At 38.0% G+C, this 17239-nt stretch overlaps 1 protein-coding gene across 4 annotated transcripts in view; it reads right to left on the bottom strand.

Annotated features, from left to right (window-relative positions):
• SEMA3C (semaphorin 3C) overlaps positions 1-17239 on the bottom strand; it is a 118433-nt gene that overhangs the window by 18543 nt on the left and 82651 nt on the right. For all 4 annotated transcript variants that reach the window (XM_038153082.1, XM_038153085.1, XM_038153083.1 and 1 more), the window contains 3 exons: positions 15278-15347; positions 12476-12620; positions 7536-7758 (listed from right to left, as the gene is read on the bottom strand). In XM_038153082.1, coding sequence (XP_038009010.1) covers positions 7536-7758; positions 12476-12620; positions 15278-15347 — 438 coding nt within the window. The remainder of the gene's footprint in view (positions 1-7535; positions 7759-12475; positions 12621-15277; positions 15348-17239) is intronic.

The raw sequence follows: 17239 nt of genomic DNA, 5'->3' as shown, positions 1-17239 counted from the left end.
TTTTATGCTGTAAATCAGGCATAAGATATCATCAAACAAGTGCAGGTGAAATTTTTTCAAGTTTGGTCATTGTATGAAATTAGAAGGTAATCCTCTAAAATTCATAAAATTGAACAACATGGTTTCCTTTGCTATTTACTTGTTCCTTCCAGAAATCCACTTGAAAACAGTTCTCCATTGCTATGATTTTACATAGTCATGAAAAAGCTACTATATCTCCAGAATATCAATCTTCCACTAGGAATAAAGAGGCAAATTTTTGCTCACCACTTTCCTAATTCTTCACTGGGAGCTGTTTGCAGCCTTGCATCAGCTCAGCTGTCTGTGAGTCAAGTGGAGATGGACAAACAAAAGGGAATCTCCCTCAAGCTGACAGCAAGGGGACAGGAGTGACTCAAAATGCTTTTCCATTTAAACCTGCTTAACAAATGCATCTGTCCCAGCTTGACATTAAAGACAATGGCACTGAGATCACATTCCCTCTGAGAGGAAGGAGAAACTGGGAGCAGCAAGGGAGGAAAGTGCAGGCTAAGAAAAAGGTGTAGAATGTATTCAGAGTGGAAAATAAATGAAGAAGGAAGGCATTCCAATAAATGGAATGGAAGCATAAGAGGTAAATCATCATCATCATAATTATAATAATATTTCTTGAAATGCAAGACATGATTCTGGACTGGTATTAATCAGCTAAGCTTCATCAATACCAGTTAGACTGTGCCTGATTACATTAATTCCTGGTAGGCCTGTCCATGGGCAATGGAAAAAGCAAAACTTAATGAAAAGACATGAAAAATACAGAGGTTTTTGGCTGAATCAGAAGGTCTGAGTATAAAACTCATTCTCTGAATGTTGACTAGTTTTTATTTCCCCAGTCCTAAGCGAACACTGCAGTTGCCAGTAACGCGAGCCTCAAAGAGAGCTGGGACCCATTTACCCCTGAGCCACATCACACGGACAAACTGAACTACAAATAAAGCCCCCAAATTTTCCCCATCATAAAAAAATGACTGCCATAGGCACCAACTTCTACTCTGATGTGAGTTTTCAGAGATTTCCCTCAGTAATCCCCACCCCTGATGTGTTTGACACTGCTGGAGACCCTCTAAAACCTTTTTCTCCATGTTTTACCTGTCAGCCTAATGGCAGCTAATTATTTCTGGTCTGTTATCTGAGTTGAACCTGATGTATACAAATAACCTTACAAAGAAAAAAGAAAGCAAAAAGTTCATAGAATGTTTGAAATCTGTCTGTTTGAGAAAATGTTGAGGCTCAGCAGAGCACCTGAGAGGGTGGCAGGTTAGCAGTCAGGGCTGACAGCCACGTTCCCACGCTCTGTGTCTGCTGTAACTCAGAGCTCCCACCATGGCCACTAACCTCTCTGTGCTTAGTTCACTCATCTGTCAAATGGGGGCAATTTTTTTCCAGCTCATAATATCCCTGTGAAACTTCATAAAATTCAAGCTGCATCAAACAACAAAAAGACAGATACAAATGCTCACACTTGAGGGTGAAGTTTTTGTATAGCCCCAGCTCAGTCAATCTTTTGGGACACAGTGTGAGCTTGCTTCAATAAAACCTGAACAAGGGAAATGAAGCAGGTAGAGGTATGCCCTCTTACATATCACCTTAAAAGTCTGTGAGAAAGCTTTGGATGAACAGGTCAGCAAAAGGTTATGAATGACTCAGGCACTATGACCAAGAGGAAGAAGGAAATCGTGTCTGACGCCTGTTGTGCCACTGTTGTGTAACATCATCTCCCCAACCTCACAGTCACAAAACTGCAGCCAGGAAAACCATGGGAGGCAAGCTTGCTCTTTTGACCAGATTATCTTTCGGTTAGAATCTGTAGATCATTTGGCTATTCCATTCCTGGAGGCTACTGTTGTCAGCAAGGGTTAGTTTTCCAAAAAGACAGCCATCATACAACACCATGAAAATGAATATTAAAAACTTATGCTCTGGAGGCATTTAATGCATCTAGACTTTGAAAACAAATGTTTCATCAGAGAAGAAAAGATAATGAGAAACATCGATCAGCCTCATGCCACATCAGATGCATGTGGCTGACATTAATCATCTCAATAAGCCACATTGAAGTCTGTAGTGTCTTTTTATGAAAGTAACTTAGATCTCTTTCCAGAAAAACATATCATATCTTGATAGCAAGAAGCTGAAAAAAATCCCATTGGTGCCCGTAACTGTTTAATGTACCCAAGTTTGACCCAGACATTTAAATATTTTCCTAACACCAAGAGCAATAAAAAAGCCCCGTGAATAATCTTTTGGTTGTGCAATCTGTGTGTACTTTGACCAAAGGCTTTCGTGCTGCAAGCAGTAGGTGGCATGCTTAATAAATGAATATTAATCTCACAAATATGTTCTCATGGTGTTTTACTGCTGTCTTAAAACGCAGATAGAAAACAATCTACCAAAGGATGAACACAAAATATTGAAAGCTTAGGTTCTTTAGATATAACTGAAACAAGTAAACAAATTACAGTGCAACTCTAGGGTGAATCCAAAAAGCTCAGGACTGACTGTGTCCTGCCCCATCACATAAATGGAATAATTGAAATAGAACTCTAATCCCTAATTCTTGAACTGAATATGTTATTTCTCATTGCATAGGGAAAAAATACCATCAGAATTACTCAAGTCAACTATGCAAAAGAGTGATTATATTCTTTCCAAGAAAATTATCTCTTGGGTTTCTGTTTGGGAAAACAAGGTAGGTAGACAGAACTCTCCTCATGCAGCACTGCTCTCTACCAGTCCAGACTGGCTCCTTACTCCAAGTCAATTCACGCCAGTCAGGGGTGAAGAGATCCCTTAGTGGCGACCAAACAAAACTAGCAAGTTTTGTGAAGTGCTTTGGGAGTTTTCATGCTTAAAAGCAGAGGGAAAATGGGAGATTGTAATCATTTGAAAAGCATGGAATGCCACATGAACAACATCTGTTCCTGGGATTTATTTTGTTTGTTATCAGGTAAGCAAGGGATAAAAAATAGTGCATTTTTAGTTGCACATCAACTCTGGGTATGGAGCAGCCCCTGTGTGCACAGCACTTCTGTCTGGGGGAGCAAAGGGAACACTACATTTAGTTCACACCAAGGTGAAAAAATTGCAGAGCTGCCTATGCCCTCCTGTGCCATGGCTACATGATGAAAACCACTGGGGTTGTTGGAGCTCTGTACTTCTGTTATTCTTCACTTGCATTCAGGAACTGATTTATTACTAAGGCTATAGAGGAGCAAGAGAGGAAAAGCTAAACATTTTGTGTGCTTTGCATCTGGCAAGACATAAAACACTCTGATTTCAAGCATGAGACAGGTCACTGACAGTGACAGACATGGCTGGAAACATCTCAGTTCAGCAGTAGTAACTCATCATTTGAGCTGAGTGTAATTGTCACCAGGTGTCAAGTCCCATTGTCTCCGGCTGTGGGGCTCCAGGCTCCCAAGGAAATTATCACATGAAATTCTCCTATACAATGTGGTTTTTGCATTTGCTGGGATGAACTGATACCAAAGCAAATCCCCTCTGCATTCCTTTTGACACTTAATATCTCTATCAAATCCTCCTGAGTCTCACAGAAAGCAGAGAATAAAGAAAACAAGTTTCTCCTCTCAGTGGCTGAAACTTGATCACTTTTATTTTAAAGGGCTGAGACTTGTATTGCAACGATTTCTTTGGAGAAAGACCTTGGAAGGTATTAATGTCCTGTGCCCTGCTCAGGAAGAATAATGCCTGCCCTCCATCTCACTAGAAAGCAGAAAATGATCCTTGTCTCCAGTGTAATGAAGAAGATAAAGCAATGAATGTAAAGTATGAAGAGCTGCACTTCCTGTATCTGATCCATAATGGGTCCTGTGCTGGTACACAGAGGAGATTAACATAAGAACAACCTGAGCTATGTTTCTTTTTAACAGCTCACATGTATTTATGAGGCTACGTTGATCACCTAAAAACAGTCAGATGGTCATCAAAGGATAAAATGAAATTACCTATGTTTACCTCTTGCAGAGTTATTAAAATGCTTCCTATCAAAATGTGATTTCAAGGACATTTCAGCTTTTCAATAGTTTTCCAGCTTTAACTATCACTGCTACATTAGCAATCTATATGGTCTGGGAACTTATGCCTCAATCTTTTCCACTAAGCTTTAGTAGAATTTGCCGCCAGATAACATCAGGTGCTTACAGAGCATTTTAAAACAACGGCACCACTATACATTGAAAAAAAAAAGTTCATTTGAAAGATCTGCACTAGCCTACCAATCTACACTTTGACTAAACATAGTGATTTGTCAAGGAAGAAAGCTAACAATAAAGTAAAACTTCTCTTTTACCAAGTTTTCTTCTGCAGTTGTATAACAAGAGCAGTGATGCTCTCTATCAACACTTCTGATACTTCTATAGTAGAAGTAGACTTCTGCAGGAAAGGAGAAAAAATATCCTAACAGCTCACTAAGTCAAAAATTGTATCTGCATTAATTAAACTAAAGACAAAATGTGGGTTTTTGTTAGTGGGGAGGAGAGGGAAAGGAGAGGAAGAACCCACCGTGTAGAAAACCCTGTCCTAATTAGGTTAATTTAGTATTTTCCAAAAGCTGCAGATAGGAGAGAGTCAAGAATACCTTAAAACTCATTTATCAATTTCTGGTCAAGAAAAGAAAAATACCCAGATCAAAAACTTATTAAATTCTTTGAATAATTCATTGACCTGACTATGCCTTATCATATAAGGCACTAAGCATTCACTCTGCATCAGATGGAGACTTGGTAAAGGTTTGGGGGAAAAACATGGAATCATAGAATTGTTTAGATCAGGAAAAACCTGAGGAAAACCATTTGGGACCAGTCACCAGCTGGATGTAACTCCATTCCCCTCCACTCTCTGGGCTCAGCTGTCCAGCCAGTTTTATCCCCAGTGAACAGTGCTCCTATCCAGGCCATGATTAGCCTGTTTCTCCAGGAGAATGCTGTGGGAAAAGGTGTCAAAGGCTCTACTAAAGTCCAGGTAGACAACACCCAGAGCCTTTCCCTCAACCCCTGTGTGGGTCACCCTGTGATGGAAGGAGCTCAGGCTGGTCAAGCAGGACCTGCCTTTCACAAACCCATGCTGGCTGGGCCTGATTCCCTGGTAGTCCTGCATTATGCCATGTGATGGCACTCAAGATGATCTGCTCCATAAGCTTCCCCAGCCATGAGGTCAGCTTGATACGTCTGTAGTTCCCCATATTCTCCTTGTGGCTCTCCTTGTGGATGGGCATCACACAACTTCCAATCAGCTGGGTCCTTCCCAGTTAGCCAGGACTATTGCTAAATGATGGAAAGTGGCTTGGAGAGGACTCTGCCAGCTCCCTCAGTATCCTTGGGTGGATCCCATCCAGCCCCAAGGACTTGTGTGTGTCTAAGTGGTGTAGCAGGTCACTGGCCATTTCTCTTTGGATTATAGAAGCTTCATTCTGCTTCTTATTCCTGTCTTCCAACTCAAGGGCTGGGAGCCTTCAGAACTTGTCTTGCTGCTAAAGACTGAGGCAAAGAAGGCATTAAGTACTTCAGCTTTTTCACTGTTTCCAGTAAAGGATGGAAATTCTCCTTAACTCTCTTTTTGCTGTTGATGTATTTATAGAAACATTTTTTATTGCCTTTTACAGCAGCAAACAGATTGAGTTCTTGCTGGGCTTTAGCTCTTCACATTTTCTATCCTTAACCTCACATGAATTAAGTGGTTTTATTTTCCATTCACTGAACTGCAGAAAACTGTAGCCTGTAGAAGACATCTGGTGCAGTCCCACACTCAAAGCAAGTCCTATTAGAGCAGGCTGCCCAATGCTGTGTTTGCTGGGTTTTGATCCTTTTGAGTCTCTGAAGATGGAGAATTCATAACTTCCCTGGATCCTTTTTTGACTATTTGATCATGTCAATGGCAAAAAACTTTTTCCAAACAATGCTAATAAATATAAATTAGCATTGTTTCACATTGTAACTTGTGTGAAATCCCTCATCTTGGCACTGAGCACCTTGAGAAGAGTTCCCATCTGTTTTTTTCCTCCACTAGGAAGTTGTTCCCACCCATTTGATAGCTGTCAACAGCATTAAGGTCTCCCCTTAGCTTTCCCTGAATAAACCCATTTTCTCAGTGTTTTCTTATACATCATATCATACAGTCCCTCAACTGATCTTGCTCCATTAGGTCAATGTTTTCTTTGTACTAGTGAGCCCACAGCTGGCACATACCTTCCAACAGGAGCCAAATACAGGAAAAAAATAATTTCCATCAACCTGTTTGCTGGATACACTGCTGCACACACAGCACAGTGTGCAGTTGGCCTCCTTTGGCACATAGGCACCCTGCTACCCTGCTGATTTTGATAGCTGGAGAGGTTTTTCTAAGAAGAGTGAACAGTTACTTTTAATCCTTTCCTTGTGGAAGCCTGACATTCTTAAGAGATTTTTTAGCACCCGCTTCCTAAATCTAATATAACAATATGGTTGTTCCCAGCCCCATGTGAGTTTGTTGGCAGACACAGTTATTCTACAAGCAGAAAGCAATCGGGACCCCAATAATACGTGAACCATAAAAGCATTGCAAGCCATCTCTGTAATCATTTTCTGATGTTCAGACATATATTTGTTCTCCTAGAGTTCTTTTCTTTTGCTCTACTTGAAAGTAAAAAAAAGTAAAAAAGATTAGACTTTGTGCCTATTGACCTCTAATGCCCTGTTAAACAGTGGGAGTTTCAGATGTGAGTGAGTCCTGGGTCTAGTCAGAGTACCAGTCTACTTGTCTGCTTCAATCTAAAGGGTGTGATTCATATCAGAATGTTTTAAAAAATCTAAATTGATCAGCACAAGAATCACTTAACCTGTTCCCTGCAGACTTCAGACACATAACGCTAGATTCAAATTTGATGCAAGTAAAAACAGAATACAGATTATATTAGATAGAAATTATTTTAGAATACTTGGATCAAGTTCTCTGTGTCCACTACTGCTAGGACTCCAACCATTTGTTTCTTTTTCTCTGCTAAGTACTTCCATATTACTACTGTTTTCTGGAGGAGTTGTTTCTGCCTTTGCAACATCTTGATCAGATCGTGCTTTTCTTCAGAAGTAGCTTACACAGCACATATTAAATAATGATGGTGAAAGTATAAAAAAATTATAAAGCTAGATTTTGGTATTTTTTTCTTGTGTTACAGATCATCAAAATCTAATGTTGAATGATATTGCAGACAAACCACATTCAAGAGAAGTATTATAATTGAGATCCAATAAAATATATGCCAGTGTTGTTTTTTGTCTCAAAATTAAGATCAATACATTGTATCTCTTGCACATAATGACGTCTACAGTAAAAAGAAAAATACACAGAAAGTAAAGAGAACATAATTCATGGATTTCTGTAACATTTCTGTATATTGCAAACATTAAAAAAAAAATTTCTGAAAGCTATAAATTGTAAAAAACAGAGCTGATTGCAGATTACATTGCAACAGAGGAAAATGAATGCTGCCAAATTTGTCATACCTGTTCCAAGAAACAAGACGTGGTATTTCCCATCAGCAGCATTCACTCGATCCACAGCAATCTTTGTATACTTGTAGTCAGCTCCTATCCGGATGATTAATGGCCTCTTGTGTATTGGGTAAATGGGATTAAACATCAAAGGGTGATTCCTAATGAAGGTCACAACATCGTCTGGAAACTCTTTCGTTGTCCGCACATTGGGAGTGAAGGCTCCTCCTGGACACTGCAAGAAACATGCACAGTAATGATGAACAGTACTTATCATCTTTCAGAGAGTTTTCATCTCCAGATCATTTACAAATATGGACAGATAGTTGACAAAGGAAATTCCCAAAAAAAGCACTTCAGACTTGGGCCAAAACTTGCTGTATTCCAGTAAGGGGAATGAAGTGTTGAATAGCTACACTTTGAATTCCCATCACTTTTGATAAAACAAACCAAAATGTATTTTTGCACTTTCAAAATCCAGCTCTATGGCAAAGATCTGTATTTCTGAACCTATTTCTACGTGTTTCATGCTTCTAAACTGCCTGTTGAAAAAAAAAATCCAAGAGATTGGTACGGGAAGATACCAAACTTTTGCATCTCTTTTTTTACAGAATTAGTTCAAAGGCAGAAAACAAAATCTGATACTTAATTGCAATTTGGCCAATATCCCTCTTGTCATTTTGTTGATTATAAGATGATGAAAGGGCCCGCGACTCATCTTCATTTGAAAGAGAAATAATATGGAGTTGATGAGGGAGTCCCATAACAACTTATTTATATCTGAAAAGGTTGTCTATACATTCCCCTATGCCTCAGAAGTAACTGAAGTCCATAAATATTTTGGATTCTTCTTTAAATATAATGAAGAACCATCCAAATAATCATCCCTGAGGCATTCTGGGCCTCATGAGAAACTCAACTTTTATTGAGTTTGAAACTAAAAGGAGACTGTGAAGAAATCAGAGCTATGTCAGTAATTGGTAAAAAGTTCTCCATGTACTTATGTTAATTTACTTGGATTTTTTTTTTTTCAGCTGCCACTACCTCACTTCTTACTGCTGCCCCTGAGCTTTCATTTTTTCCTGTTACAGTATTTCTGAGCTGTGAAACTCTCCTCAGAGTACTGGAGATATTCAGAAGTGTTTCAACACAGTATTTTTCCAATTGGAAAATGATTTGTTCAATAAAAAGCACTTGATGGAAATTTGTTTATTTTGATGAGGGCCATTCTTACATCTGGGATGGAATTTCTGGTCAAAACCACAGACACAAAATAGCCAGTAGCTTAGGGAGAGATTTACCTCACCTGACTCCTACTCTCTTAAAGTCAGGCATTTATTCTTAGGTTTCCTCTGTAGTCAGTAATTCAGACTGAACACCCTGCTTTTAAATGGCTAAAATTACATAAAATGAATCATATTCGGAGAGACATGGAATCTCTCTAGGGATATGTGAGTCATGTGTCCAGCCTACCTGATGAGATGCAATGTTAGAATTTGGGTTTTCACCTCCTGGGGCATCCCTGTAACCACAGGCAGGAGTGACTGTTCCACTCTCACTGCTAAAAGCAGTTCCATATTGTGCACCCAATAAACTATTCACTCGGCACACCAGGAAACAAGTAGAGAGAGGACTTCAGCCTAATCACAGGCTTTGGAGTCATCTTCTGGCTCAATTAGGAGAGAATTATTTATACAAACTAGAACAGCTCTGGTAGGAGCTCTTCAAAAGAAATTGCTCTGGCATCAGTACCTTCCAGGAAGAAGAACCAGAACTCAGCTCAGACATGGGTTGTTTCTCTCATCTGACATCCTTGTTGATTTATTTTTCTGAGCTCATATTTATCCTGAGGGTTTTGTTTTGGCTCTCATTAGAAATGATGCTCTATGTCAATGCTCTAGGATTGCTCACAAAGTTCAATTCTTATTATCTTGCTTGCTCTATCCTCTCCAGCATATTAATCCACATTCCAGAAAATGTATGGAGCGATCTGTTAAGATGAGCAATAAATGCTTAAAAAAGTACTGCATTCATCATTAGCAAGATTATTCTACTTAGTAGTGCTGTGCCAGACCTCAGTTCCTTTCAAGAGGGATTCTGTTTCACAAACAGTTCAACTTAAACTTTCCTGTCTCACATAGCTCAATTAGAAGTCTTTCTCTAATACTTTCAACCCTTCCGTTATTGACTTGGAGTCGTAAGACTTTTGTCTGTGACTTCTTGCAAAAATGTCTGTGCAATGATTCACACCAGCATGACCCTAAAAGCTTACATTATATCACTATTCCGAGCAAAACCTTAACAAACATCTTTAATCAATTAATGTTTTTGCTAAACCAGTGACAAGCAGAAGATGATACTGAAGAAACATATAAACTCTCCCTTTCCTGGAGGGATTGAATGTGCATCCTTCACAGCTCATTCAAGAACTTGTCTACACAATTTTATGTTTACACTTGATTATCAGAATTCTTTAATTTACAGCATATTCTCCAATATGCTATAGGTACAAAAGCTATTTCTGTAAACTCTGAAAAATGGAAACTACCCTCAAACATCACTGAGTTTAGTAGCAAGTTGCCAATTATGTATTTCTTTTTCCATAAGTAAGTTTTGCTTGTGGAGAAATAAGAAACCACTGGTATTCAGTGAAGGCCAGCCAAACACTGCCGAGTTGATCAAGGCCAAAAGAACGTATTGCTTCATTTAATCCTACTGAAGCTACACTGAAGCCTTTCCATTGTTTATCCAGCGTACTGCAACGTGATGAACTTTCACTTCTACCCAGAGGTTTAGTATGAATATCTCTTTAGGCAACTGCAAAGCAGGATTTTCCATGTCTATAAAAAGGCATCCCTGCCCAGTCCAGCATCCCAGAAGTAACAAAAAAAGTACATTCCAGAGAAAAGGAGATCAAGCCCCACAGACTGCAAACTTGGCTAATCATGTTAACTATTTGAGCACAAATTCTGAGCAGTGAAAAATCCCCGTCACGATTTTCTCAAATGTTTTCTTTGATATAAGTGAAAAATAAAGTTTGTGGCACACACTGAAAAGTGGATTTTTTTTTTTTGGCAGTGAAATAAAAGCAAAGCCAAAGAAATTTCAGCTTAGAAAATATGACTTAGGGAAACTGTGTTGCGGCTGAATCATGAGGAAGCACAAAAGCCAGTGATCCAAAAATGAGCAATGATCATCTAAAGGAATCTCTATGAGATATGATCTAAGAATTTATCTTCAATTCAGAGCTCATCAGCATATCTGGAAAGTGTAAATAATTTCTGTCACCATGTTAAATCCAAATCTGATTTTTTTTCCCCTTTCTGTTGTGTTGCCCAGTTTCTTTAGGCCCATCTGGAATACCTCAGAAGCCTCCATGAGGTGAACCAAGAAAAACATGGCAGTGGTTGAGGAAACACATACAAACAAAATACTCTGAAGCTGAAAGAAACTCTGAAATGTGACTAATCACAAGAGTGTGAAACTTCCTGTTTGAATGGGTCTTTTTTTGAAAGCCTCAGTGCACTCTTGAGATTAGAGCTGTATGAATTAATTGCAAGGAAAGACTAATTGCTAGCATTAGACCTTAGTGGAATGTCAAGTATTGATTAGTTAATTCTAGAGATCTGGGAATGTAAAGTCCTTACTCTTACAGCCGGCAACAACTGCACTAAAATGTCATGAAGTATTGTGTGAACAGGTATACTATTCCATGTATCTGAGCTGTTCCATGTACGAGAGAGAAAGAGAGAAAAAGAACAAGATATTGCAGCATAAAGACAAATCAGACTGAAATAGTGATATGTTTAAAAGTTCTCACAGGAACTGGCAAAATTAAAATAAAATTTAATTTTCTGTGATGAATGGAAAAGAAACAGTGTTGATCTAAAAAATATAACTGTATTGTTGAGAGATAATTTATGATTCTCTGCATATTTATTTCATTCTGGTACTTGAGAAACTGTAAGACTTCATAGGAGTCAACACACACCCACACTACCATACTTCCTTTAGCTAATATGGATTCAGAGACAATTATAGAAAATGTTCATACATTCTTCATTAAAGCTTGAAATATCAGATGTTACATTTCTGCTAAATATAAATTAGGAATAGTTAAAATAAGTAAGTAAGTAAAGAAAGAAAAAAGTGCATTAACAGCAATTTGTATACGTCATGAAGTTGAGAAGTAAGAAGAAACAAGTTTTGTTTAAATATTTCATGAGATACTTTGACACAACCTGGAAACAGAGCTAGCTCTAATTGTGCACAGAATTTACTGGAAGATTATAAATATCCCTGATACAGTGAAAGAAATTCCTGAAAGCAAGGCATACAAAAAGCATTTTTACAAAGAAGATGATGGTGAACTGAATGGCAAGAAAATGCTTTTATTTCTAGGTCACTCTTCTAAGATTCAGAACCTGGCATGGTATGACTTAGTCAAGTGACAAGTCCCAGAAACCTTGTTCTCTAAATCTCCTACTACAACTCCTAAGCGTCTGAGTAGAGGTGCAAGACTCTGGAGAACTAAAGAAAATTCATACAGACAGAAGACAGACTTACAGACATTTGGATCCAGGTTGTGGAACACACTAACAATGCTGTCTTTTCATGCTTGTTTATTTAGCTACATTTTGCTCAAATGTACCCACAAAATGGAAATGTGCATGCAAATGAGGGAACTATCATCTAATGAACTAATTCTTATCAGCTTTGAAGCAGAAAAAACAACTAATATTTTACATGACTTTTTAATTCTTTCTAGAAGACTTCCAGACATGACATGATTTGCAGTTGGATTTGCAGGCAACTGAAAAGCAAATAAAACAGTCCTGAATTGTAACTGTCACAGTCACACACAGACTTTTCTCCTGGAATAAACAGTATTTATTTATGCATTAAACAAAGACAAGCAACTGGCAAGACTGAATAAACATCTTTGTACTTACAGTGCCAGGTCGTGGGTATGGAATTCTGCCCTGATATGGAATCAGCTGGTGGTTTGGGCCCTCCTTGTGTGCAAATGGTCCATTGAACACAGTCTGGATGTCAGACAGATGATACACACACACGGCTGAGCCTTTAAATATGGAGCTGGAAGACAAGAGAAAGTTAGCATTCCAATCTACCAACTTTTTTACAGCTTTTCCATAATTTTGCATAGTTCAATGATGAAAGATACCTCTAACATAATATTTTATACCATTTATTGTTTTTATATGGATTTAAAACATTTTAAATCAACTAATCTAGCTGCCCAATATGTGCCACTACTTCTTAAGACTTAGCACCTTTCTGAACAGTGAACTGAAAAAAGAGAGAGGCAGGCACTACCCTACTGGTGCAAAAGGAAGATTTCCTAATGCTAAATATAGAAGAAATAGAATCTGGCTCCAGTTAAATCAATGGCAAAAATATTGCTGACTTCAGTGAGGCAGGAGTTTTATAAACTTTGTACTGCCAAGCTCAGCACAGGTTTCCAGAACTTCTACCACTATATTAACCACAAGATCTCCATGAGCCTCTTAAAATACATGGCTAAAATATTAATCAAAACATCCAGAGCAATTACAATTGTTTGGATTATTATAACCAGTTTCCAGCTTTTTTGCAAAAAACGGGGAAAAGATGTGGCTGTAAAGGAATTACTCCTGTACAGTCCTCAAATCCATCCATAAAACTGGTCCTATGAAGACCCAAGTTTGAAGCTTCCTGAGGGGAACCCATGGCTTCACCTAAGAAAAGGGTGTGTTCCTCCCACTGCTCTAGATTCAGCCACGGGTCCAGGTAGCACAAGCCCTGAATGGTCTCCATCTGCCCGTGATGATGAAGGGCACTAGGGGAAAAATTTCCAGATTGATACTAAGGCTTACTACAGTGATTAAACTCTCTCAGTTTTCCTCTCACTGCATGCAAGGTTTGCGGTATTTATTTTTAAAAAATGGAAACTCCAGACAGTCTAAAATCTGCCTAGTGTTAGCTGCAGGATGAAGATAATCCAAGTAACTGTTTTCAATTGAAGAAGAAAAAAATGAGAGACTCCAGAAAAAAGCCTGAAAACATTACACATGGTGTCTGAACAAGAAAAGTGAAATCCACATTGCTCTTAGCTATATATGGATTAGTAGAATGAACCTTTTAGATGGATTATGGTATTTGTGGAAATTTTACTAGGTATTAATAGATTTTGAGAAATGCATTTAGTCTTTCCAGATGTTTTATGTTAGATTTACAGCATATTATGACAATAAAATAATTTAGCTCGGTATTACTCAGTTTCCTTCTGTATGATTTAGATAAAAATGCTAGTAGTTACTACTTCCTGTGATGTTTCTCTCTTGCTACTGTTATGAGTTGGAAGTCTACAGAGATGAAGATACAGGAACTATTAGGGAGTAAAAATCCTTATGGTTTCTGTATTTAACTAGGTAACATATTCAGCCTATAGCTGAACAAAAATAAAGCAAGAATAGACCAATGCATGTGTAAAAACTTCAGCAGAGAGAGAAAACAGCTTGAGAGCCAGGAAAAAGTGGCAGTTTCTCTTTTTTTGTCCTTATATGTTCCTGTGATTCAAATCTTATTTCCACTGACAAATACCAGAATTAGGTAGAAGTATTTCCAGTTCAGTCATGTTGCACCCTCAACCTAATGATAAGTGTGGTTTTACTACTAAACATAAGCTCATCTTTTTCTCTTTTTGTGATGTAGGAATTATAGATAGCACCTAAGTTTACAACTTATGTAATGGGGTTTTTTCCCCAATCAAATATAATAGAATCATATTCGCCTATCATATTTGCATATTTGAGTGAGTATACCCCTATTTCCCAGTGAAAAAAGTCTTGGAAAAAAAATCAGAAAGGATTTTTTTACTAAAAATTGCCATTAAAGATATTATTAATAATAAATTACATAATTTTCTAATTTGATAAAATAATTTAAATTTAAAAAAAACAAAACACAGAAAACTTCTTTGAACGTAAGAAATAACAGCTAAATAACAAAGGCTAGCATATCAGAAATCAGGGGATAGTAACCAGTTTTACTCTTTGTTAACACTACGCAGTGAGGGCAGGAGGAAAAATAAAAAAATAAAGGTAGAGGTGGAAGAATCTATTGGTCCACCTGTGAGTCTATCCTTGTGGAGAGGTTCTGCATAGTGAGCCATATCTCGTACTTCCACCACCCTTTGGAGCTCAGTAAATGCTTTCTAAACCATACAGTAAGTGAATACAACTGACTGTAACAGGGAGCTGCAAGGAGGTGACCAAATGCCATGTAAGCTTGTCCCTTTCTAGCCAACTGAAGCCAATATGGTTATTTGCCATCTCTGTGATCATCAGCCAGCTGAGAGACTGGAAATGATTTGTATGAATTCATGTAAGATATCTGGTTTGATCCTTCAGGGTGCTGGATGTTCTTCAGGAGGTGTTAAGTGCTCTCAGATGCCACATGAGTTCACTGCATTGAAGTCATTTAGCTTTCCACTGCTGAGCAGCGACAAGTGGCCCTCCACGGAAATGTTTTCCCAGTGGCAGCTGACAGTATGTCAGGAAGCAGTTTGCTCCAAGAAGCACAGCTCTGACACAGATACCAACAGCAATGATACTGAGACTCCTGCATGCAAACCACAGCCACGGCAGACACACAAAATTGCCCAGCACAGCCTCATCCACAAAACACCATTTTCAGTTTTCATACAGAAAATTAGGCAGTTCAGGTAATTTTTTTCAAATCGCTGTGTTTACCTTGATGTTGTAAAAATTCCATACACGAGCGTTGTTCTGGGGTTATCTGTCTCTAGGAGAAACACATCCTCTGTAAGAAAGAGAAAGAAAAATATTTTGAATAGTAAGAAAACTTTATTTTACAGTTTAATTGATGATTTTATTTCTCCTCAACTCAACAGTAGTTTTATCTCAGACTTGAATAGGAAAAAGGAGACTTAACCACATGAAGAGATCATATATGCATAAATCTATCATTTAAACATTCGGAAACGAATTTGGAAATTAATTCCATGCCCTCTAGCCTTATGGAGACAGAAGGCAAAGATTTTCAAATACATTCAGGACCTATGTCACACATTTTTCTCAGCTGTATCTTGTCTCAGCAGGTTGTTAAGCAGTAGGAAAACATTAACATTGCAGTAGGTTAAAGACAAAGAGTTCCCATAGATGGATGTAATCAAAAACAGGGAAATTAGGTGTTTTATTGTCCAGAACGCACTGGAGTGCCCTCACTGGAGCATTTTCAACATGATATGAATGTCAGACAGCTTTGCAGTAAAGACTGTGAGAGATGTAAAACTCCCGCCTCCTGTTGTGTAGGGATTTATTGACTGCACTGTGCAAAACTGTATCTGTTCACTGAAATGAATTTGCCACTATTACCTCTGATCTGCTGGTTTTTTTTTCACACTTCAGTGAAAACCACTTTAATCTCTGACAATTTCTCCTTACAAATGTTTTTAATAACTATAATCATGCTACCTCTTAAACTTAATTTACAACTCAAAAAAGACTGAACTGTGTGAGCTTTTTATCACAGAATATGTTCTTTAGCTTTCCATTAATTAATGTGGCTCTTTCATTTAACCCGCTGAATTTTTTTAATATTCTTTTCAATATGTCAAAAGCAAAAGACTTCACCATGCAGAACTGGAAGTGTTATACTCTCCTGAATTATACATGAACACAGAAGCATGTGTTTGTTCTCTCCCCATTTTCTGAATTTCCAGCTGTGACTGTATTCTTCCTCTTTGCTAGGGAATTGTGCTGGGAGCCCATGCTGGGAGCATTGTCTCCTATTCACTATGGCCCCATATATTGTCATACAAGAAACTAAAAGCAGTTATCCTACTGCTTTGTTGAAGAGGAGGAGGTTGGTAAATCACAGTTCTGAGAGATGAGCTACTGTGGCAGTGCTGAGGCACTGCAAACTTCACAAAATCAGTCCTCCAAGCACCTTGCACATTCTGAGCTAAAGCAAGTTAGGATCTGCTCCTAGGCCCAATCAGGTTCCACTGAAACCTTGAACTAAAACAAGTACTCCAAGTAGCTGTAAATATATAAACTCAAAAAGACTCCAAGCCCTATTTGCTATGGTGGGAATCAGGAATAATAATCAGGAAAAGAAAGAGAGGATACAATGGAGAGAAGGTCAGAACCAAATGCAGACCCAGTGCAGGGCACATTAGCTGCTTATAATATTTATATTTATAGTAAAGCACATACCAAATCTTCAAAAACATCAATTAAGAACTATGATTTTGTGCATTTCAGCTACGGAAAACATAGAATTTGAAACTTTCTGGTAATATTGTTTGGCACGTAGTTATCAAGATAGGCATCTATTAATTTCTTCATTAAAAGAAACCTCTTGTGATTGCTGTATGCATTGAATATTTACAGTATTTCACATGTTGAAAAAAAAAATTTATACGGCTAAATGATTCCTGAAAAATAGTATTTATGGATAGTGCTATTGCTGGTGCCACTAACAGGATTTATGAGCATTATCTTGAATTACCAAACTGAGGACTCTACCCTGCGATCAAAAAACAGAAAAAATGCATTATTGAAAAGCTGTATGTTACACAGTGCTATAAGAAACAGTTTCAGAGGGATGTTAAAAACCCTCTATTGTAACCCAAGCTAGTAGCAAAAGAGTAAGAGAGCCACATAGATGCTTCCTTCCAAGAATTAATT

Source organism: Motacilla alba, chromosome 1A (genome assembly GCF_015832195.1).
Source record: "Motacilla alba alba isolate MOTALB_02 chromosome 1A, Motacilla_alba_V1.0_pri, whole genome shotgun sequence".
NCBI classification, from domain to species: Eukaryota; Metazoa; Chordata; class Aves; order Passeriformes; family Motacillidae; genus Motacilla; species Motacilla alba.
The sequence above is the reverse complement of the archived record's forward strand: the minus strand, read 5'-3'. Positions and strand labels throughout refer to the sequence as shown.